The sequence below is a fragment of the Equus przewalskii genome, chromosome 3 (assembly GCF_037783145.1).
Source record: "Equus przewalskii isolate Varuska chromosome 3, EquPr2, whole genome shotgun sequence".
Classification (NCBI taxonomy): domain Eukaryota; kingdom Metazoa; phylum Chordata; class Mammalia; order Perissodactyla; family Equidae; genus Equus; species Equus przewalskii.
In genome coordinates, this window is record NC_091833.1 from 81,553,150 (window position 1) to 81,577,856 (window position 24,707).

The window sequence follows — 24,707 nt, forward strand, 5'->3', positions numbered from 1 at the left end:
GGTTTGGAAATGGAGATGGTTGAGATAAGGTGGAGTAGAAGCAACACATTGGATCTTAGGGACGGAAATCAAAGATGCCTAAAAGTTTATGCCTATTGACTGGGATGATGATGATTTCATTAGCAGCTAGGAAAGGAAGAGGACCTGGTTTCAGGAAAAACAGATAATATGAAATAGGGCCACGTCAGGACGAACCGGCAGGGCATCCAGATGCAGATGCTCAGTAAGCAATTACAAAATTTCTCTGAACTCAGTGGTTTGGAATTTTAGATATTTTAGCTGTTAAATTCAATAAGTTTCTCAAACCTCAAGGAATCTCTCTAGTACAATTAGAGGCAAAAGAGGAACCAGTGATCGAATAGCAAAAAGACAGAAGAACGAGAATGATGAAAAAATTGTGCTGGATCTTGGAAATCCTGAAGTCAAGGTCAGTTATCACTCTTAAATCATTCAGAGCAGTCGAGAGTATAGATTGAGAACCAGCAATGGTGTTGGTAAGTTTTGGCAGAGCTGTTTTAGGAAAGTAGCATGGGTGGGAGCCATGGTTTTGGAGATGGAGGGGTAAATGGGTGATAAGAGGAAACCAAAGCTGTGAGAGGACTGGTGGTTGAAGAGAAAACCAAGGGGAAAGAGCCAGCAGAGAGGAAGACTGAAGATTTAATTAAAAAAAAAAAAAAGGAGCAAAGTTTGAAAAGAGTGCACAGCAATAAGATTAAATGAATACCCGGAGAAATTAGCCTTAGAAAGGAGAGAAAATTCTTCCTCAGAGTTAAATGGAAGAAAGGGAGGGGAGGCAGAAGAATTTTTAGGATTCTATGTGTGACATTGGAGGAGTTAATGTTTAGTCTCCACTTTTGAGTAAGAAAGGAAATGACACTGCCTGCTTTGAGAGGAGCAGGGAGGAGGGCTCATGAAATGTGGACATAGGGCCCGTCTCCTGCCACCTCTTACAGCATTTATCCTTCATTTAGATCGCTAGAAAAATGGAAGAGAAAGTAATGGTGATTGTAAGGTTGTTCTTTGGTGCAATGCATTTTGTTGCAGCAGGGGTAACCCAAGAGCAAGATGCATAAGGAATAGAGTCTCTTCTATGTGCTGAATGTCTGTTGCACAGTAGCCTGGCTCCTCTAGAAGTACCAGACCTTGTCAGACAGCACTCTGTTTAGAGCATTTACACAACTGTGTGCTGTCGCTTGGGTGTAAAATCTGATTTGATGTAGTTCACAAAAATAGAGACAACTGGCTATTTTTGTGGCTTCAGGTAAATTAAGTTATAACATCTCACATTGAGTTCGAAAATAGCAAAACTGGATTTAGTTTAATGATATAGTCTTATGATTATGGAATATTTGGTTAAAGGGACTTTCAGATACATTCAGAAAATCACATTGATCCCATCATTACTAAAAACAACTCATTAATGTATGGTCTCATTGCATGATGACAGTTAGCTGGACTCACGGAAAAAGATAGGTAAGAAACTTAATTCTCCTGATTAACTATGTCTAAAATAAGAACAGCTATAAATATGCCAATACACACTTTGTATGATAAGGATTTTCTACTTCATGCATTTAGGAAGTGATATATGGTGGTTATTCTTGAAAAGACAATTACAAAGAAGAAAGGGGAGACTGTCATTTCTAAGACTAGGAAATGTCATATCAGAGGAATTACAATGAATATGCCTGAATATCTGGGATCATAGAAGCAATGGGATTTAGATTTGGAGGGGAATTTAGGGATAATTTTTCCCAATCCCTTCCTTTTAAGGTTGAGGGATCTGAAGCCTGGAGAGAGTAAATGGCTTACTGAAGGGCACAAACTAGTTAAGCCACAAGTCTTTTGACTCGTGGTTCCAGGTGATTTCCACTCTGCCACAGTGACAAATTTCTACCAGGTCTCTGGAGAATTATTCTTAGGGCCAGAATAGTGAGTGTATGGCACATACTAGGCACTCAATGAATGTTTTCCTAATTGGACAATTGTGTCTCTGTTCTGGTCACTGACACCCCTGGGAGTTAGAGAACCACTCTTCACATGCAGTTTTTTCACTACCTGATAAGGCTATTTAAGCCACAATTACTTTAGAAAATATATAATTTAGAATTTATCATGTATTAACATATTCATTATTTCATAAGAACTTCCCAATAAAGAATCAGGGGTTATTAGTCCGTTATTGCAGTTAATAAAACTAAGGCTCAGTAAATTTATATAACTTGCTCAAGGTCAAGCAATCAGAAAACGGTAGAGTTTGAATGCAACTTTGGTCCTCTGACTCCAGAATTCATGCTTTCTTTGTATTCTACGCTTTCTCTGGATATTTATAACCTATGGGGAAAGAAAAGCAAACCTGTGAGGGAAGAGGTTGGAGGAAGACAGGGGAGGAAGGGGGAGATATCAGAGCTGGGGGGAGGCTCTTGTGGAGTAAGCTGGTGTCAAAAAGTGATCAGATAATAGATGAAGGATTTGTGTCTTTTGGGGAGAGATCTGTTTTCAGGCTACAGGCTACAAAGTCCTGGGTTGTCTCTGAAGAGGAGCGAGCAATGTAGTACAACTTGGAAGGTGTTCACTCCTAAGTGTATTTTAAAGGCATTGGGTGGGAAAATTACATGCATGGGAATCAGGATACCTGGATTTTAGTCCCATTTCTGCTGTTACTTTATCGTCCCCTTGGATCAGGCCCTGGCCCCTTTCTACCTCAGCTTTCTCAGTTCAAAATGAGGTGTGTCCAACTTCGTCGTTCTCCAACATTTTTCTTCCTTTACGTCACCCCCATTGGTAGAAACTGCCAATAATTTGGGAGTGCCTGAAGTGAGACTCAGTAAACTGAGAACACAACCCACATGCTTGCTTGAAAAAAATCTGGATGTCTTTTTTTTTTTAACAAAAAAAAATTTTTCTACACTGTTGACTAATCTTTTATAGTGATTATACATGTTGTGATTGAGGTCTACTAAATTGGGATAGAATTATTCCCCCTGAATACTCTAGAAGAGTAATTCACCACTTTACACCTTGGTTATATCTGATGGAAGTTGCATAGGTGACAAAAAAATGACAACTGATTTCCACTGTATGAACCGTCACTGATAATCACCACTGACCTTGGATTAGTAGATTTTGTCTACAGTAACTATCAATACACTCAAGGGAATTGTTAGTTTATTTCACCATTTTCCTGAGAGAATTTTAGGCCAGAGATTTTTAACTAGAATTGAAAGCTCTCGGGATAGTGAAAGAGTGGAAAAATTCCAAAGATGGTTTTGCTAAGATCAACTGATGTTATTTTATTGTGCAAATGAAGACCAAAGCTATGAACTAAATAACAAACACTAGGTTAAGTTCAGAAGTTTTATGACAGATATTTTCTTTTCACTTGCATATTGCTTTTGTCTACTGGTGAATGTACAGACATTAATTGGAGGATTTTGGCCCTTGACGAGAGATTTAGCTTGAGGTTGAGGTTATATGGAAGGATTTTAGGGGACTTATGAACATTCTAAAACAGTAGAAAAACTTGGAGCTATATGAGTTTGTGGATATATAGTTTCCTCAGCTTCTCACAAGGGACCACAAAAGGTGACAACAAAGGTTAAAAATTAACAAAGGTCAAAGAATGACTATTCTTCATATCCTACAATACTATGTCACCGTTCAGACATTTAGTTGATAAAAATGGAAGTTAAGTTGAATTGTAGCCTAAAATTTTTAATAAACCCTTAACTACATGAGGGTTAATAATTGACCTCTATAAGTGTATGATACCTCTTTTATACTTGATTCTTAAAATAAACAAATAAATAAAACAAAACCCACTCCGGTACAAAACATTGCTGATATAAATTAAAAATAACCTAACTAAATTAAGATATATCATGTTCATGGATGAGAAGACTTGATAATTTTAAGATGTCAACTCCCCAAACTGGTCTATAGATTTAACACAATCTCAATTATAACCCCAGCAGCCTTTTTTTGGTAGAAATTAACAAGTTGTTCCTGAAAGTTATAAGGAGATGCAAAGGACCTAGAATATCCAAAACAATCTTAAATAATAAGTACAAAATTGGAGAACTTATACTACTTGACTTCATGACTTACCATATAGCTATATGGTAATGAAGACAGTGTGATACTCCTTAAGGATAAACAAATAGAACCATGGAACAGAATAGAGCCTAGAAATAGACCCCCATTTATCCTGTCAAAGGCACCAAAACAATCCAATGGGAAAGAAAAGCCTTTTCAATAAGTGATGTGGAATAACTGAATAGCCATATGGGAAGAACTGAACTTCAACCCCTACCTCACACCAAACAAAGATTAATTCAATATGGATCATATACCTAAACATAAGAACTAAAACATAGAGATTTAAGGTGATAAAAACACCATGGATGTTCTCAAAGTCACCACAAATATTTTCCTACTTCTTCAAAATATTGTTTTCCAATTCTCTTTCTTAATTGGTAGCTATACCAAATACCTGGAACACATTTCAGTTCAGTATAGGTGGCTCTGAGATAATCAAGCAATTGCCTAAAAACAGATATAACTTCTACAATAAGCTGAATGTGAAATCCGTGTGGCAAAGACACATTTTCTTATTTCTATATTTATTATTTGAAGGTCAGAGCAAATAATTCACTTACCTTTGGTGGACAAAGTTGCCTAGATTTAGCTCAAGAGGTATCAAAAGAGATTTTATGGTCTTTAATATACTTTTATTATACAGATGAAAGAGTCTATATCTTCTCCTACTTCCAAAAGTAAAAAATAAAACGTAACAACAACAAAAACAGTGAAACATGCAACACAAAACCATTTACCGGAGTCCATAGAGAACTGTTCCATCAGGGTGTAGTCGGATCATTCGATTTTTCACTGTAACCCCATGCACAAATGATTTCTTGTCATTCAGAAAGTAGGTGTCTGGTACCCAGAGTTGGTCAGCTACTCTGTTGTCTAGCGTGAGGTTTAATGGGATTCCAGAATAAGAAAGCCTTTTGTCTTTCCAAGACTGCTGGAAATACATGGTGAGTGTATAATCCTGTGAAATAAAGGAAACCAAAAAGGAATTTTACTATCATCATCATCATCATCATCTAATGCTTTTTGTTAAGAAAGTGATAGTACGTGGTATTTGGATGCCAAGAGACCCACCATCCTACTGTCCCCTAAGAAGTTACCTTTGAATATATTGAAATTTGCACTTCCAAGTATAGGGCAACCAATAGGTTAGAAGAATTAGAGCATTAATTGATGCATGCACAAGCATTTCTACTGATATAGAGTAAATCCAGTTAATTGAATTTTAAAGTTTGAAGTGGGGAAGTTCATAGAGGGAAATTGTACTGAGAGATCCATGTTCACAAAAATCTATCTCTGAATATTATATTTATGGTATTATTTTGGAGGAGAGCGTTTCCTCAAAAATAACTAAAATTGGATGCACTCAAAAGGGGAGGGTGTTTTCCAAAATGCAAATGTCTTTTGAATGAATACTCCTGTTTGCCTTATAAAGGTCACCAGTTACCATTACCTGGATCTCTCTAGTAAATTACAACTTGGCTATCAATCCCGAAAAGCAGTTTATAAAGCACATTTGGATGGAGATGTTTATCTGACCTGAGAACTGACATCAGTGGTGGAACTGCTCAGCATCTTTCCTCATTCCTGCTTTGTTTCAGGCATTGGTTTGAGTTCAGAGTTGGGTTTGTACTTGAGTTTGTTTCCTACTGCTTGTAAAAGCTACATTAACGATGTCCCTTTGCACTTTTCTTTCTACCCAGATTGCCCCTGGCAGTGACTGACTGGAAGATTTGGGCTCAATAAATGGATCTATGTTACAGGAGAGGAACGGTGGTGATTATCTTAGAGATTTAGTTGTCTGTTTTTAAAGAACTCCATTAATAAAAAGTGTAATTGTCCATTGAAAAAGTGGTAGCAGTAAAATCGTTGTTTTTAAGATATGGGTCCCAATATAATAAAGACAGAAGGATCACTTTTTCTTTTAAAGGATATTTATCTGTCAATGGTGACTCTGTGAATGCTTTAGCAGCAGTTAAGAAAATATTGTATAACACCAGCACAGTGTCTGTGTACTGCCATTGTTATATATACCACTAGCTGAGAAACGTTAACTCAGATCATACCTTACATCTGGGCAAACTGCACTGTATCTAAATCCCTATATGGATATTTATGCATTTCTGAAAAACCCTGAAAGATAGGGCAGTATTTGTTCTGGACAATGAGTTCCAGCATCCTTTAACCATATTCAAGAATGCTTACAGTGTTTACTCAGAAACCATCTTGCAATAATTCAAAGCCATTGTTTCTCATTCAATGACAAGAACATTTGCTCTTTGCTATGAATCACACAATATCCCTTTTAAAGGTCTAAAACCCCCTTCCACCTTACCTTCGCTTAATAAAAAAAAAGAGAATCCACAAGGTTACATACAATTCTCCTCTCAGTTGCTACCATTTCCATTTATAGCTCTTCAAGTTCTCAACATTATTATCTTTTTTGGAGGAAAATGAACGGGACAAATTCTGGGCCTTAGATTCCAAAATACCTTGATTCCAAGCTCAACCACATGTAGAGCTATGTAATCATGAGCAACTAACTAACCCCCTCATTCCTCAGATGCTTCACCTCTAAAATGAAAATAGTAGCATTTTATTGGCTTATTGTGAGCGTTAGTTAGGAAAATTATGGCGAAGGTACTTTAGAAACGGTAACATGCTAAACAAATATAATATCTTCTTTATAATATATTATGTTCATTGTGATTTAAAGACTAATACATCCAAATTACTTGAAGTTTACATACCATTTTCATCATCTTTTCTATTTTTAAAAGATGTTTGTGAAAGAACTTTAGGCAGAAGGACCCCACTGGCCACAAAAATAAGCAGTTGTTTGTGATCAATTGTAAGTCTTGGTGTTGGGCTCTTGTTTGTAATTTAGCCAATGTGAGAAAATTAATAACTAGTCAAAGATATGTTTATTGTAAACTTTGCCATGGGGGTCAGCACAATCAGCAATGGATACGTGTTTCAGTACTCATGCTGAATATTCATTAGCTTCCAGATTCTGAGGAGTGCTACCTGGGATTTCCTCCTAATGAGACCGTGGGGCGAAATCTGTACTTCATATTCTCCTCAACAAAGTTCTAATGTGGAATGGGAAAAAATTTATTATTGTAAAGTGTAAAGGGTTATAATGGCAAAATAATACTCAAACAATAAATGCAGTAATTAAAATATGAGTTTTTGGTAAGTAAACAATGGAGAGTAGAAAGGAGAAACTAGTGCAAACGTGAGTAATCTCTTCACAGACTTAATGTGTATGTGTGTGTCTGTGTGTGTGTGTAGACTTTTCCCCTTCTCTTTCCGGAAACTGTTTTGTTTCCTGGAGAGAGAGAACTACACGTACAGAGAGATCTTTGCTCTACACAACTCACCCTGTTTCAATAAATATTGACTAAAAATCACATCTTCATTCTAAATTAAACCAGTAAGTTATCCTATTTGCAATAAGAAGTAATTAAGTGAAAATTTATGTATGCTAGGATGTTACATTTGGAAGTGAGTGACTTGGGATAAATACCCTTCAGAACTTTTCTTTTTATGCATTTCTAGGGTTATTATCCTAATCTAGGAACTGATTCTATGAGAAATGGAAATATGGACATATGAGATTGAAAACCTTAATAAAAACTTTTTGAAGATAATAATTGGGTGATAATGATGAATTATGGAAAGACCCAAAACACAGCAATATCTCCTTTTCTGTAGTATCTACATTATACCACGTGTGGCAATAATCTCTTTCTCCTGGAGAGAGCTCTGTGCTCTGTGGTTTTTGTAACTATTCGTATCTATTATCACATTTTGTTCTCACAACCTTGTGAGATAGGCAAATTCACTATGAGAGAATTTATGATTTACATATCTGAGAGACTATTTATTATATTCTAAATAAATTATTCTATCTGCATCTTAATGTAAATATTAACAGTGCTATCTTAATATAATAAAGCCTATGATGTCATTTTGGGTTTTCCTAGTTTTAGATGGAAAAGGCTTAAATTGCGGTATTTTGTTCTCTCATACAAGAGATTTTCTATTAATTTTTCATTAGTTCAAAGTGCAAGCACTCCAGGCAGGATGGAAAATTTTTCAGAAAGAAATTAAAGGTATTAATTTAAATTTAAAGTGGCCAAGAACACTAAAATCATTTTTTGTCCAGGTGTGTTTACAAGTGTTCAGTCAGCTTTCTCAAGTGTGCAAGCAAGCTACTCCTTGAGAGGAAGTGCAGCATATTTAGAAACTATGGGCCGTAGGGGACTCTGACACTGAGGCAAATTAATGGGATTAATGGGTGTGAGATTGCTAATGAAATTGGTCAGGCTAATTCAGGCATGAGAGAATTTGGTTCATTGAGGAAAAGCAAGATAGACGATACCAAATCAGTAGTGCTCAATTAAACTCCAAAATAACATACTTTTTAAATCTAAAAACGTTTAAAAGAGTAAGAAAACATTTATAATAAATAAAAGTCATTCTTTTGGAGAATAAAAGTAACATTCTTTTTAGACTGGTAGTTTTAAACTCAGGGTGACTTTGCCCCCCAGGGGACATTTAGCAATGTCTGGAGACAGTTTTGGTTGTCACAACTGGGAGTAATGGTGGTGAGCTACTAGCATCTGCGAGAGGAGGCCAAGGATGCTCCCCAGCATAAAGCACTGCACAGCACAGCCCCCACGACAAAGAACTATGTGGCTCAAAATGTCAGTGGTGCCAAGGTTAAGAAACTCTGCCTTAGATAAAAAGATCTTTATTTTGGATCAGTAAAATATTTCAAAATCTTTTATCATTATTTATCATGAAAAATATCTATATTAACATATCTACCCCAAGCTTTTAACATATCCTTTAAAACTTTGTGCTGGAGGATACTGGCATTAAATGGTTTATAATTTGCTACTTTACCATAAGAAATCATTTAATAAAAATCCATTAATCACCTAGCATCGGAATAGGGAAAAGAGTTATGTATTTTAGGTAAACATACTAAGGTATGCTTTTTACCAGAACGAGCTCGAAGAAGACTTTAGAGAGGGCTGGAGAAGTGAGGGTCTCTTATTAGCCGCCTCCATGACCAGCACACATTTCAGACTAATTTGTTAGTGAAGAGACAAAATATTGCTTTAATGTCTAGTAATTTTGCATCGACTTGGAAGGATCATATAAGCAATCCCTCCTTGTCAAACTGTTCTCAAGAAAGTATATATATACATACATGCACACACACACATATATATTTTTTGAAAGAACCAAGGCTCTTGCACACATTTGTATTTTATCTCTCAGAAATTTGAATACGCATTATAAGAAGTCCCAAGCCCAAGTCCCTGCTCCCTGTAAAACGCTCGTGCCCTTTTAATTGAACTGTGAGATCTGCTCTTTCCAAAGTCTGCTTTCCCCAAAGGCTGACTGCAGTAGAGCTGTGAATCATTGCTCATCACCTCCACAGTCCCTTCTGTGATGGAAACTGCCCTGCCTATAGCCCCTGCTGATTGAGCACGGCCACGTTCTCTATCACACGATGCTGCCCTCCTCCCACCTTGGAAACAAAGAGTAGGTATTTAATTTAAGAGCAGCTGATACACAGGAAGGTAATAAACCTGTACCTGTCTTAAAAAGATGAGATTCACTGATTGGCGTCCTCTCCTAGAAATTTGCTATTGAATAAAGCATCTGAGACAGGAGCTGAAGGACCAAGTTCGAAGGTCATGACACAGAACGAGGGCTGCACTGCTATTATGAGGTTATGAGTGAGGGGAGACTATGAATGAAAAGAGGAAGCTAGCCTTCAGAAGAAGAAGGAAAATGGAGAAAAATGCTGAATATAGCCATAAGAGGAAGAGTCTGACGTTGTTAGAGTATGAACCACCAAGGTCACGAAGACTTTCTATTTCTGTTTCTAGTTCTTGTGAGGTCTGGATATGTTCAATATTTTGGCCCCTAATGAACCCTCTTTGTATCACTACAACAAACTCCACTTTCCTTGTCCTAAGTTGATTCCGTCTTTATTTTCTCCAACCAGAAAAAGTCATAATAATGATGCTGATCAATATCCATATCAGAATCTCATTAAGCATTAACTATACACTTAAAAATCCAAGAAAACCTCAAACAATCATCTGGCCTATCTCCCTAATTTAAAAAATTGGAGGAGTTACGAAAAATCTGAGACCCAGAGACGTTAAATGACTTAAGAAAAAGAAGGAGACATATTTGGTTTTGTTTATTAACTAGGAGAGCAAAGAGAGACAAGGAAAACATATTTACTTCTGTTGAGACAGTTCCACAGCAAGTACAATGACAATTATCAAGAAAAGTCACCTGGAGACCAAGTGTGTATGCTGGTAGCAAGAAGTAACTCATACAAGAATAGGAAAAATACACACACGTATACACACACAACTTGCATCTCAAGGAAACAAAGTTCAGTAAAAAAAATGGCCTGGTAACTAAACCAATTTTAGCTATAACCTAAATGAACCACACAACATCTGTTTCTAATGGAGCCTCCTGTTAAAATGAATGTTTTGAATGTTCAGTGTCACTATTAAGTAATTCTGCAGCAGAAATTCATCACTGTATCTCCAGATTTGCTGTTAACTTCTCACATTTTAACAGCATCTCGTTACGTTAACTATTAATGTTTGCTGTGCTTAGTCGTTAGCCATGTTTTGTTACAATATCTTTAAAATACATGCAGTCTCATTGTTGCCAAAGCCCATGTTATTTACTATTGATTTTTTTTTCATGAATTGCAGCCTCGTGCTATGCCTCAGAGAACATAATCTTCTTTTAGCTTTGTCTCACCCTAAATAGCCCCATTTGGTTTATCCATCTGTGTAGTCAGACATTTTGTCAGTCTTGTGTTGTGTTCTGTACAATTTTGGAATTAATCAACCTTGTGGGCGAACAAAAACATTATGAGTTATGGGCCTATACCAAATGAGAGTCATCCAAAAAAAATCACATGGGCACACATGACATTGACATGACAACTGGAGCATGAACTTGTGATGTGATGCAATGAACTGCATGAGACTCTCACTATATGAAACTGAGATTGCACCAATATAACAATTTCCACATTTGTAATCTAATACCTACTTTAGAAGCTGTAAAGATTCATTTTCTTTAAAAATATAAAAACATTTTCCTATACAATGAATCCAATTTATTAAAATGGATATGATAAAATTTATGTTTCACACAGTGACAGTTTAAATGCCTCATATTCTAGAATCTAAATAATCAGAAGCTCAAATACTTAGAGTTATTTCCATGGTAAGATATATTGAAATGTTGGGCCTGAAGCAGGGACAGTTTTCTAGAAACTTCTGAGTCAAAAGATCTTAGGTTATTAGAATGACTAATTCATTGCCAGTGCTTAATGATTGTTTACTGTATTTTAAAAATTGTATTATGCCAGATACTGAGGAGAAAAAGTTGAGTAATACATTTTCCCTCCTTGCCCAAAGGAACTCAAAGACTGTGGGCGAGATTCACATTTCTTATTTCCAGGCTGTCCTATTGTCCTCTGTAGGCTTCTCAGTTCTTCCATCACCTGTGTCACCAGCTCCTGCATGAAATTCCCTCCACTTCAAATACTCAGAGAACTTAGTGTGGTTCCACTTTTCTCCATTGGCAGCTGCCTACTCACGGAGATAAGATTATTGAGTAGGGGGATATTAGTTTAAAGAACTCTGGCGCTAACCTAGAGAATAGATAGATAAATTGTTGACTTAACACAGCACTGAAGGGGATGTGGAGAAGAGGAAAAAATGTGTGAAATGGTTAAATTTGGTGAGCTTCTGATATTGGGAGGTAAGAAAGAAGGGAGCATCAAGGATGACCGTCGGGTTTCTGATCTAAGTGAGTAGATAGACAACAATCAGAAGAACTGAAGATTTGGGAGAGAGGATGACTAATTTATTTCCGGCTGATTTGTGTTGTGGTGTCGGGGCACTTGCACGTAGAGGTGCCAAGTGAATAGTTATGGGGCAGAATATAGGAAGACAGCGCTCAGGGAGAAACACAGCTGTGTGAGTCATGAGTGATAGGTGAAGCCACGGGAATGGATTAGCTCACCATGAAGAGACAGTATAAAGTGAGAAGGGGTTAGAACCCCAGGGAAATTTGATTCTGAGGTTAGTCACTCACTGCTTTGATTCCCCACGACACTATTCTCCTTTGATTGTAGTACTTATTTGTAATTATTTCTCAGTTCCACTAGATTTTGAGCTCCCCAAGTGCAAAGGTTTATATTTTTAGACAGTAGTATGGTGCGCAGTGGATCGCAGATGCTCAAATATGTTAGTTGACATGAATTGAGCAGTGCTGTGTGTTTGGAGCACTCAGTATCAGCACTGAGTATGTTAGTGTGAACTCATCTTATTGCATTTCAATTTTCTGAAGAATTGGTCATGCTTAGATAACATACATGGGGACTTTCAGTTAACTAAAATAATTAATAATCCGGAATTTACATTCTCTAACCATTCAGGATTAACGGGTCTATAATTCCCACTAACATAGGGAATTAATAAACTTCTGGGAGATGATAAAAACATATAAAGTTTAAAACAAACTCACTCTTCATGAATGAATTAATAGTGATTTTCTACAAAATATTAGTTGACATTTTTTGAATTATATCAAATGAACTTTCATTGATAGTTCCAGCAATAATTTGTCATTTTGCAAGTATAAGCCTATTTATACTAAAGATTTAAAAATACATCTGTATTCAGTGAAACTTCTGAGTTCATTTACAAGTTAGTCGATATTCAAAACTATCAGTAAAATATTAGATGGATGATTAATTCATCAGGAGAATGATTCATAAACTTCACTGACATTTAAAACCACATAGTTACATATGACACCTAGTATTTTTCAAAGTTCTTCAGTTCCAGAGTTTTATAGAAAAATAATATTTTCATTTTCTCCAATATCTAAATAAGAGCAGAAGTAAAATCAGATGCATGGAGCATCTAGCAGAACATTCTGAATGTGGTGGTTTTGGCCCACCATCCTGAGCTAGACTATGAATCCAGGACCAGAATGGTAACCACTGGGTGGTATGCATGACAACTCAAGAAAGCCAAGCTGTGAAGTAAGCTAACCTGGGAAAAGATATAAGAATCAGCATTAAACCAAGGTTCTATCAGAACACACACTACAGATGGGCCCCGACTTAGGATGGTTCAGCTTACAATTTTTCAATGGTGCAAAAGTGATACGCATTCCGTAGAAATTGTACTTCAGAATCTTAATTTTGACCTTTTTCTGGGCTAGTGGTATGCAGTGCGATACTCTCTTGTGATGCTGGGCAGTGGCAGCAAGCTGCAGCTCCCAGTCAGCCATGTAATCATGAGGGTAAACAATCCATATGCTTACAACCATTCTGTAGTCATACCATTGTTCTGTTCTTTCACTTTCAGTATACTACTCAGTAAATTACGTGAGATAGTCAACACGGTGTTATAAAATAGGCTTTGTGTTAGATAATTTTGCCCACCTGTAGGCTAATGATGTATTGTAGTGATGTAGGTGTATTAAATGCATTTCAATTTATGACATTTGCAACTTAGGATGGGTCTATCAGGATGTAACCCCACTGTAAGTCGAGGAAGATCTGTATTCAGAAGAGATAAAAAAAAAAAATCGTGATCATTTTCTAACCCAGGAAGACAGTTTTCTCCTGTGATCTGTGCTCTTGTAATATGCACAGAGCTTAAAAGGGAGCAGCCAATAAGAAGGATTCTAGGTCTGGTACTGTTTTGTTGGAGGAGAATGAAATCTTAGGAACTCAACTTAAAATTAATAAGGTGGAAAAGGAGGGATTGCTATGGGATACAGCAATCTCTCTCTCAAGGATCAAGTGTTGCTGATATCTCTTAGAGCTTTCACTTACTTTCCCAAGAGGGAACATTTGAACACTCTCAGGAACCTTGTTTCCAGACTTTCTATCAGGAAAATGGATTTCCATCAAATTATTCTCCTAAAGAGCCTGTGGGTAATGGTCTCTGGGGAGTCCCTGGGGAACTCTCAAAATAGAATGGGTAGCCAAATTATAACATTCAAATGTCAACTTTATCATGTTTTCTCTCTTGCTCCATCCTCTCTTTTCTGTACCAGCTGTGTTCTTTTTTAATTTTCCATTCAGAGGCAATCACCATCAACATTTTGGCTACATTTTCTTGCTATCTACTTTTTTAAAAAATAAAATCGTCCTATATATACTACTTCTTTTTTGCATGAGCATTGTTACCTTTTCTCCACAGCTATTTACTTATTCATTTGCTTGTCTATTTGTTTATTTAATTTGCTCTGTCTAACTGCTTATCAACCTCTGTTCTTCCATCCTACTTCCTTTCACTAACCAATTAGCAACTTGATGGGCAACATTTTATATGTTTGCTCATGCTCATAAAATTACTTAAGGAACATATATACGTATAGATGGAATTTTTGTCATTGTTTTTAAAAAATAGCATTATTTTATATTCACTTCTATTAATCTTTCTTTTCTTAATGACACAATACAGAAATTCCTCTAAATTAATAACTCATTCTGTTTAATGGTTACACAGTATTCTATAATATGGAAATTAAGCATTATTCTACTAACTGTCACTGAGGTTGTTTCAGGTTCTTTTACAAGTAAAAATAATGCTGCAATAAATCTCTTTTTTCTCTTTTGATAGATAAGTATAGATATAGATATCATAAGTACAGGTGTTTTATTGCATTTTTGCCTTGTATGATGCTGTGTTCTGAAGCTTAATATGATAACATGCTAAAGTCAATAAAAATAAAACCATAGGCTCCTCCTTTGCTACCATCATTTTCTAAATATTGGACTAAATTCAAACTTATAAAAAGCATCAACTAAGGCCTTAAAGTTAGGTTTACGGAACTAAATAGCTACATAAATATCCATGGTGGCCATCTCCAGTGGCTCAAACTCATTAAGCACCTGTTCAAACTTCTTTTGGTCTTTGCCTGGATCCGGCTAAAAAGTGACTTGGCAGATACTGCTGCAGAGAAGAACCTTGGCAACCTTATACTACGTAATGAGAAAAAATAAAAAAACAAATACCAAACTCTAAGAATTTCTTTGACAGTATAGAAAAAATGGTTTGTGAATTCTAAAGCTAATAATTCTGATAAACTTAATTTTCCTCTGATGCCACTTAACAGTTCTCCTTGGACCTATACCAAGCATGTGTAAGTAAGTACGTTTTCATTAATAATATAGACTGGACCCGAGTAGGAATTAAACTTCCATGCTAATAACATGATAAAATAAACTGACCTATCAACTAAAACTTTGGCTAAAATAGAATTGGGAGAGTTGGAATCCAGTTGAAAATTCATTGCTCGTTAGTGCTGTGATCTTGGAGTAAATTTGTCAACTAGTCTGAAACTCAATTTCCTTATCTGTGTGATGGGCATGAAAATTATCGACAAATGTGTTGGAATGACGAATTGAAATAATGTATGTAATTGTCCTAAGAAACTGTAAAACTATAATTGAATAAATAAGGAAAATCAAGTAGCTTAAAGCATATCACAGAACAATGCAGCACCTAATATATATTTCCATTCTCTTTAGCTAAGTTATTAATTTTTCCCTGGCCAAATACTTAGTAATAAGAGCTGCCTGTAACTGAATGTTTAACTATAGGACCAGTACTTTACTAAGTGCTTTCTATATGTTATATTATTTAAACTTCACAACAACTCTATGAAGTTAAAATTAATATTCCCTTTTTACAGATGAGACTCTAAGTTTAGGGGATGCCCAAAGTGGCTCTGCTCAAAAATGGGAGCTGTGATTTGAACCCAAGCCTGCTTGACTTTAAATTCCTAGTTCTTTCCACTGAATCACATACCAAGCAATGGCTTAAGCATGTATCACAAGCACAAAAGGTTTTCCTCCTAGGACATGGCTTTTATCTCTTGCCTAAGGCTGACTTCTGCCTTTTTGTTTTATGGATGCCAATTAATCATTAACATTCTGTTCTAATGTAGACTTTTCAGTCCTCTGTGATGTTTTAGCCATAAAATCCCCTTCATCCGCTGGTGATGGTAACAAACGCCACTGCCACTCTCTTCTCTGTGTGCGATTGACATCCCCACAGAATGCTAAATGCAGTCAATTGTCCATCACTGCCCTGGATGATTCTTCAGATGTTAGTTGAGGGAAAGAGAACATTTTTGTTCCATAATAATCCTCAAGGAGTATAGTATAATAATTTTCTTTTGGTAGGATGGCTTTCACATTCAAAAGCCTGCAAAGTATTTTGCCACTTTCAAGCAAAAGCCTCCTAATCGTTAGGTATGGTAGCAACTATACATCCCTTGCCAGAAATGATTTCCAAGTGACAGTAAGATGAAAGGCAAATATGGTAAGTGCCTGGAGGTTCAGGATCTCTTAATTTAGATTGTGTGCAAGAAAACACTCTAGGAGAAGTGTGTGAGCATAAACTGGTTGAGGGTAGGGGCTGCCATGCTTTATTTCTATGCCTCTAGCACTAATGATGGAATGACGAATGAAGAAATTATCCATGGCACAAAATAGAATCACGCCCACCCACACTTAAACTTGGTCCTCCATCTCGACTCCCATCCTCAGTGAATGGTATAATCACTCACCCTGTTGAGCAAATCAGAAACTAGGACGCTTTCTTGACTCTTCTCTCTTCCTCACTTTCCACGTTAAATAAATCCATAAAGCCTGGCATTTCTATTTAATATAAATACTTCCTTATTCTGTTTACAGTTGCTCCACTCTGGTTTGGCCTTTATCATTCCTTGCCTGATTTACTGCAATAGGCTCCTAACCAGTCTTCTGCTTTTAGTCTTGCTCTTCCCTAATCCATTTGTTGTACAGCAGGTGAAGTGGTATTTCAAGTTTTTTTAATTGCAAGTATGATTATGTTGTTCTCAAGGTTAAACTTTCAATGGTTCCTCAATGTTATGAGGATAAAAATGCAAATTCCCTAAGGGCAACGTGCTGCTTCTGTTCCCAGCTCTCCAGCCGCACGTCTTACCTGATTCCTCTATTGCTCTGTTCTCCAGTCACCCTGGTCTCCTCTCAGTCTCTCAAACACAGAGTATTTTCTCTTGCTATGAAGTCTTCTTGGCCTAGAACGTTCATTCTTCCTCTCTTGCACCTTTGCCTGGCTATCACCTACTGATACAAGCCTCAGATTGGAAGCCAAATTGCACCTTTTTCTCCCTAGTCAGAAGCCAGAAAGTCTGGGTTTGGCTCCTCCTGTCTGCTCCCACGGCACCTTCTCATCATAGCCTGCATCACTCTGCAAGGAAGTTGGCTGGATGCTCTTCTATTACCCCCACCAGGCTGTGAGCTCCATGAGGGCGTATCTATCTTGTTATTCCCCAGTGCTGAGGACACCGACTGCAGTCTAGTGCATGCCCAACAACTGTCTATTGAATGAGTCAATAAATGGATTAGAGTGGGGGCAAATCCAGAAGCACGCAGCCCAGTTAAAAAAAAATTAAAAATTGTTGTAGAGGTAAAACATATTATAAGCCTGAATGGGGACAGAAGGAGTAGGAAGTAGTATGGGGGGGCGGGGGGGGGGGAATAGAGACAAAACACTGAAGGGAAAGAGAATGGACTTAAATGGATGCTATGGATATCGAAGATGAAGAAAAGCATGCAAGCACCAGAGAAATAAAGGAATTTAGGAAGGTGATGTATTTTGGTTGGATATTAATTTGAAATGCTTGAAGTGGAGATATAAATGTTGTAGCTGATATCAAGGAGTGGAGAGATATCAGCAGTACAGGTTGATGAGTCCTCATCAACACTATGGCTAGGGGATTAAATGACATTATCAAAGTATATTTATAGATTGAGGCAAGATAAGGGCCTATGACAGAAGCTCAGTGCATATCAGCCTTTCTTTTTCCACTGGCTGAGCATCAAAATGCTCTTTCAATGTGTGAATGGAGGGCAATTTATTTGTTATGACTCAAAGGAGGGGATGGGGTATTAGTAATTATGAATATTCATAATCACTAATATGAAGTTTTGAAGTCTAAAGATAAATCCCCAAGCCCGTGTTAACAAAATTCCAATCTTTAGCTGAGAAACTTTTCTCATATAAAGTGCAAGAGGTAAGTGACAAGTAAGACTCATATATATTATTATATGAGTCTTAAATATATTAAAAATATATTATTTTATTTGTTTTTAGTGTGCCTTATCCATCCCTTATGGGAGGTGCACATTTCAAAGTTAGGTATCAGCAACAAAATGTGGCCCAGAGAAAGAAATTGGCTTGAGTAATTTACCACCCAGCCAATCCAATTTCTGAGTAAATTCGAAAGTCACATTCCAAAACATTTCTCTTAAGCATATTTAAAAGGTATTAATTTAGTCATATTCTAAGCTTTACATACCTTAAAATTTTTCTAAATACATTACTTTAAAAAAAATTCATGCTGGAAACTTGGCTACTATTGAGAATGAACCTGAAGATGCGGAGAAGTGGGTTTTTGACTATGTATAATCTTTGGCAAATCAAATTTCCAGACAGAGAGCTCTTTCATCTAGTGAAATGAGACTCAGTGAGCTACAAGAAAACTCAGAAAGGCAGTTCAATAAGCTCTGGAATATAGTTAATGAACAAAAGGAATAATTTACCAAAGAGATTGAAACTCTAAAAGAAAAACAAAAATTCTGGAGCTGAAGAGCTTAATAAATGGGATGAAAGCATTGGAATTAGAGCAGACCATATGTAAGAGAAAATTAGTGAGCTCAAAGATAGAAATGATTCAGGTAGAAAACTAAGATTTAACAAAATGTAGACATTCTATAAGAAATATCCTACTCAATTAGAAAGGCAACGTAAGGATAATAGGTATCCCAGAAAGAGAAGAGAGGAAGGGAGCAGAGAGCTTATTTAAAGAAATAATAGCTGAGAACTTCCCAAACATGGGGATAGAACTGAATATACAAATCCATGAAGCTAATAGAACACCCAATTATCTCAATGAAAAAGGCCTTCTCCAAGATACATGTTAATACAACTGTCAAAAGCCAATGACAAAGAAAGAATATTAAAGGCAGCCAGGGGAAAAAGCAGCCCAATAACTTACAAGGGAACCACCATTAGGCTATCAGCAGAAACTCTGCAGGCAAAGAGAGAATGGAATGATATGTTAAAAATATTGAAAGATAAAAACCGTCAGCCACAAATACTCAATTCGGTAAAGTTATCCTTCAGATATGAAAGAGAACAAAAGGCTTTCTCAGACAAACAGAAGCTGAAGGAATTCATCACCACTACTCCTGTAAGAAGTGTTGAAAGGATCTCTCCTACCAGAAGCAAAAAGGAAAAGGCAAACAAAACTTTAAGCAAGAAGATAAATAGACAGAATCAGAAAATTGCAATTCTATGTCAGAATAGATTGGTAAACACTTAATTATACCATAAAGGTTAAAAGGAAAGGAAGAATGAAAAATAACTGTAATCATTTCAATTTTATAATGAACACAACATAAAAAGGGATAATTTGTGACAACAAAAATATAGAAGTGGAAGAGGAAAGGGATGGAACCTACGCAAGAAAATGAAGAGAAGATGCTATCGACCAAAAAACAACTATTTTATCTATGAGATCTTTTATACAAACCTCATGGTAACCACAAAACAAAAATTCAGAGCAGAGAAACAAAACGTAATAAAAGAGTAAACTCAGAAATACATCACAGAAAACCACCAAACTGAAATGGCAGACAGAAACATAAGGAAAAAGAAACAACGGAAATACAGAGCAACCAGAAAACAAAAGGTAAAATGGTGCTAATAAGTCCTCATATATCAATAATCACCTTAAATTTAAACGGATTGAATTTGTCAATTTAAACACAGGGTGGCTGGATGGATTAAAAAACAAGACCCAGGGGTTAGCTTGGTGGCATAGTGGTTAAGTTTGTGCACTCTGCTTCGGCAGCCTGGGATTCACGGGTTCCAATCCCTGCTGTGGACCTAGCACTGCTCGTCAAGCCACGCTGTGGCGGCATCCCACACAAAGTAGAGGCATATTGGCACAGATGTTAGCTCAGTAACAATCTTCCTCACAAAAAAACAAAAAAATAAAAAGTAAAACAAGACCCAACCATAAGCTGCCTTCAGGAGACACATCTCATCTCTAAAGACAAACATAGGCTCAAAGTAAAGGACTGGAAGATGATACTCCAAGCAAAGGACAACCAAACAAAAGCAGGTGTAGCCATACTTATACCAGACAAAATAGACTTCAAACCAAAGAAGATAACAAAAGACTAGGATGAACATTATATGAGTAAAATGAGGAGGTTGCCTGGATCAGTGAATCTCACACTCAATGTATGTAATTACTACCAGGACTACTTGGACTACTTAATATGATTCTGAGCAGCACAGTCCTGAAATCTAATATTTTTTGGTGGATGCTTCTAAGGACATTATTACACTATTAGTTCTCAGATCATAATTTGAAAAATAGTGACTGGGCATTCCCAAAGAGTTGTTCAAAATTGTAAATGAGCAATGTCTATACTTTCATTAGTCCTATAAAATCTGTTCCCATCTCCATTTATAATGTCATTTCCTATTTTATCAATTTCCTCTTGAGCTCTCTTTCCACTGTAGCAAAAGGGATGTGAGTCTGGAAACCTCTCTTAGTGTTGCTTTATAAAAACACATTTTCGTAAATACCAAAAGAGAAAAAGGGGGACATAGAGAGAGAGAAAGGGAAAGAGAGAGAGGGTTCTATTATCTTTAATTTTTGGTACTGTGTATTTTCTTGTCTCTCCAACTTACTTCAGGCTCTACACATTTGTTTTAAAAACATGTAACTCTGAAGCATACTGGAAATGGAATCCCCAGCTCAGATGTGAGTGGAAATAAAGATCAGTTAGTGGTATGGTCCCTAAAGTGATATCTGCAAGCATAATGCAGAATTTTATTTTTGAAGAGCAGCTTGAGTTCCCTCCAATTTTCCACACCTTGTCTGTAGCCATTTCCCCTTCCTGAACATGAGAGTGACTGAAGGACAAGAGAGGTCTTGTATCAAAACGTCATAGGGAGCCCTAGGGAGAAAAAAAGGGCTATGCTGATGTATTTTTTCATCTGCAAAGAGCAAGGTATATTTTGGTACAGTGTTAAAAATCCTCTAGCAATTTCTCTCATGTCACAAGTTTAAGGAGTTATCTATGAATGAGTCAGCCTGGGAGTTGCCATGGTAACTATTCTCATCCCTTCAGAGTCAGTCCCCTTCTGATGTTGCCACTGAAATAGCTAGCTTCAGGAGGATCTGAAGTTCCCATTACATTTAAATATTCATTATGTTATATACGCATTCCCTGATTTGCAAGATTACCTGACTTGAAATCATTTTTAGAGATCTATAAATAGACATGCTACGTCATGCTCATTTCTTCCTAAAGATGAAAGACAAGTCCATAAAGATCCTTCCTGTGCTCACAGCACAGTCCCCTCCTTCTCTCTCCATCCCCTTTCCTGGGTGTAAGTGTGTGCAAGCATATGCGTAATCAGTGTCCTTCATATTTGAAATATTTGAAGAGGACTCTAGACAGCAATCATGAGTCCCAATTTTCAGGAGAGTGGCTGAAAATACTTTCAGGCTTGCCACACTGCAACTGCACATGAATGTAAATGATGCTGTTGAATCACTATGGGCAGCATTTGTGTGGTTTCCTGATTTATATTCCAGGGAAGATCTATTTGGCAGAATAAAATTGCTTGTAGTTGCCGTACCTCCAAAAAGAGAAGACCAGAGTCTTCTTTGACAAGCAAGGTTCTCAAGAATCTGTTTCAACTTACTTTTTCAACATCTTTTCCCCTTGACAACCTGCCCACAGAGTTGTACTCTGTTGCAGACACAAAGGGCTACTCATTATTTCCTTAACATTCTTGTATTTTCCCATATTTCTTTCTTTGGTTGTATTTTTTCCTCTTCTTAAAAGTCAAAACCCTACTTATCTACAAGGCTCAAATTGATTCCAGTTTCTTCAAAGACTTTCCTGATCCCAATTCCAAGACAAATTAATCTTCTCCTTACTCTGTTCTTTACTTTGTTAATGTCTCCACTACAACATTTATACATTCTGCTTGGTATGGTTATGATTTAGCTATGCACCTGTCTCTCCACTCCACTTTTGAGTATGCGGCTCATGTCTTATTCATCTTTGTATGCCCACAATATCTAGCACAGAGACACCAATAGATTTTCACTACATTTAACTACATTGATAGGAACTGAATAAAAGTTATCACCATGGCTCAGGAAAACAGCCGACTGAGGAGCGTTGGGGTTCTTGTTGCTCATGACCTGATAGACCAGTCCACAGCTATTATTTTTATTTGTATTTGACCATACTCTGCTCAAATGACTTTCCGTGACTAGACACAACTCTGATGCTCCATGCTATTAGCTGTATCCCTTTCTGTGTATCTTACCTTCAAACTCAGGAGATAGTCTCTATCCAGTATAGAGCATACATAATATGCAGGATTTTCAATATATGCAGGATCATAATATGCAGGATCTCAATATTTTTGATCTAGACACTGTTTGAAACTCACCCCCAAGGCAATCACTTATTCATCTACCAACTATTTTTTGAGTATTTATTATGTGCCAGGCACTCTGCTAGGCATTGGAACCCCAGGGAGAGTTCCTTCTTCAGTCTTTTATGCTTCTCCTATGTCTTAGTATTAAACATGGTGTATCACATTGCATTTATCTAGTTACATGTCTATATCCCTCCCTATATTCTGCCTCCCAGCTTTTTCCTATGTCATGCACAATGTCCAGAATATAATAGGTATTCATCAACAGTCTTGAAATTTTGCATTGATGAATAAATTGATCAAACAGTACTAAGCATGATTTCTTGGTGACACCAATAAAATTTTTTGAAAAACAGTATATAATGTAAAGATCAATCTTGTTTTATGTCTAGCTATGAAGTTGTGAATGCCCCTCCAATTTAAGTTAATTGATTTGGTGTATAAGTAAGCATTTTTAAAGTTCTATGTGCCTGAAAGTTCTATAATAGGGTTCTTTATTGACGTTTTTAATATCGCTAATATTCATATTTAATTTTCCTCTAAGTAAAGTCTATCTTGTGAGATTTTTGGTATTGTCAAAATAAAGACTTGAGGCAAGCATCTCTGGCATTTCAAAGAAACTCTTTTTACACTATGTCATAGAAGACACAATTATATACTTATGATCCATTTAGCTTCTCCCACTCAGCGATACCGTCCCCTTCATTTATGACTCCCTCTAGATATCCAAAATGAGTGTTGCTTCCAAACTCTTAAGGACAGAGTCTAGTTTTAATTCCTAAAAGGATTTTGTTGTATTTACTTGTAAGACTATATTACTTGATGAGTTTGATTATAAGATTCAATAGTGAGAGGATTCCTAAGAAGACTTCAACAAGAGAAATAGCCAATGAAATGCTGTAGGAGTTACAACTGATATTCAGAAGAAAGCTTGAACTAATTGAGTACATTTACTAGAGGTGCTTACAAAGTGAGGAGGAATGGAATTAACATTTCTTGAACATTTACAATGGACCGGATACTTTGCTGTTCATTTTTTATATATTATCTCACATAGCACTCAGCAATTCATAAAAGCAGATATAAAAATATAAAGACTGAAGCCGAGAGAGATTCAAAACTCTAGCTGTAACTGTCTGAACTGAGTCTTGAATGCAGGTATGCCAAACTCCAAAGTTGTCCACTTTCTACTGTACTGTGCTTCCTAAAGTGGGCAGAATGGTGGTGCCCAAAAGATATGCCCATGTCTTAACCCCCAGAACCTGTGGATGTGACCTTATTTGGAAAAAAGAGACATTGCAGATGTAATTAAGTTAAGGATCTTGAGATGAGATCATCCTAAATTCCTCAGGTGGGCCCTAAAGCCAATGAGATGTGTCATTATAAGAGACAGAGAGGGGAGAGACACAAGGGAGAAGAGGAGAAAGTGACGTGAAGATAAAAACCAAGCTTGGAGGTGTGTAGTCACAAGCCAAGGAATGCCTGGAGCCGTCGGAAGCGGGAAGGAAGGAAGGACTATCCTCTAGAGGCTTCAGAGGAGCACAGCCCTGCTGACACCTTGATTTCGAACTTCTGGCCTCCAGAACTCTGAGATAAAAAATTCCTGTGGGTTTAAGCCACTCAGCCTGTGGTAATTTATCACAGCAGGTGTAGGAAACGGACACACCTCCTAAAGCTGTTCCTTTGACGTTAGTCTGTTTTTTGGATATTCACTAACATAATTAGTCACTCAGTCAGCCTTGTCAGTAATATTTTGGTACTTAGAATTTTAGGTTCTAGAATTTTACGTCTATGTGGAATATAGATTTATCATGTCCCTGCCTTCAGTGTGGTCAGGGAGAAAAGATAAATGCACATATAAGAATTAATGAAGAGTGTTCATTCATTACTCAGAGATATTGATTCAGTACATATTATGCAGCAAAGATAGTTTTAGGTGCTGAGGATGCAACAATAAAGAAAGAAATTTCTCCATTCTCAACGAGA

The 24,707-nt window shown here is 36.8% G+C and overlaps 1 protein-coding gene and 1 long non-coding RNA gene across 2 annotated transcripts in view; one reads left to right on the forward strand and one right to left on the reverse strand.

The window, feature by feature from the left end:
- Positions 1–24,707, reverse strand: part of GABRB1 (gamma-aminobutyric acid type A receptor subunit beta1) — a 362,353-nt gene that overhangs the window by 233,310 nt on the left and 104,336 nt on the right. The window contains exon 4 of the mRNA XM_008521485.2: positions 4,836–5,056. Within this exon, the coding sequence (XP_008519707.1) occupies positions 4,836–5,056 (221 nt within the window). The remainder of the gene's footprint in view (positions 1–4,835; positions 5,057–24,707) is intronic.
- LOC139082594 (uncharacterized) lies at positions 296–5,946 on the forward strand. The gene is made up of 2 exons (XR_011538763.1): positions 296–427; positions 5,799–5,946. It is a non-coding gene; the product is annotated as an uncharacterized lncRNA (long non-coding RNA).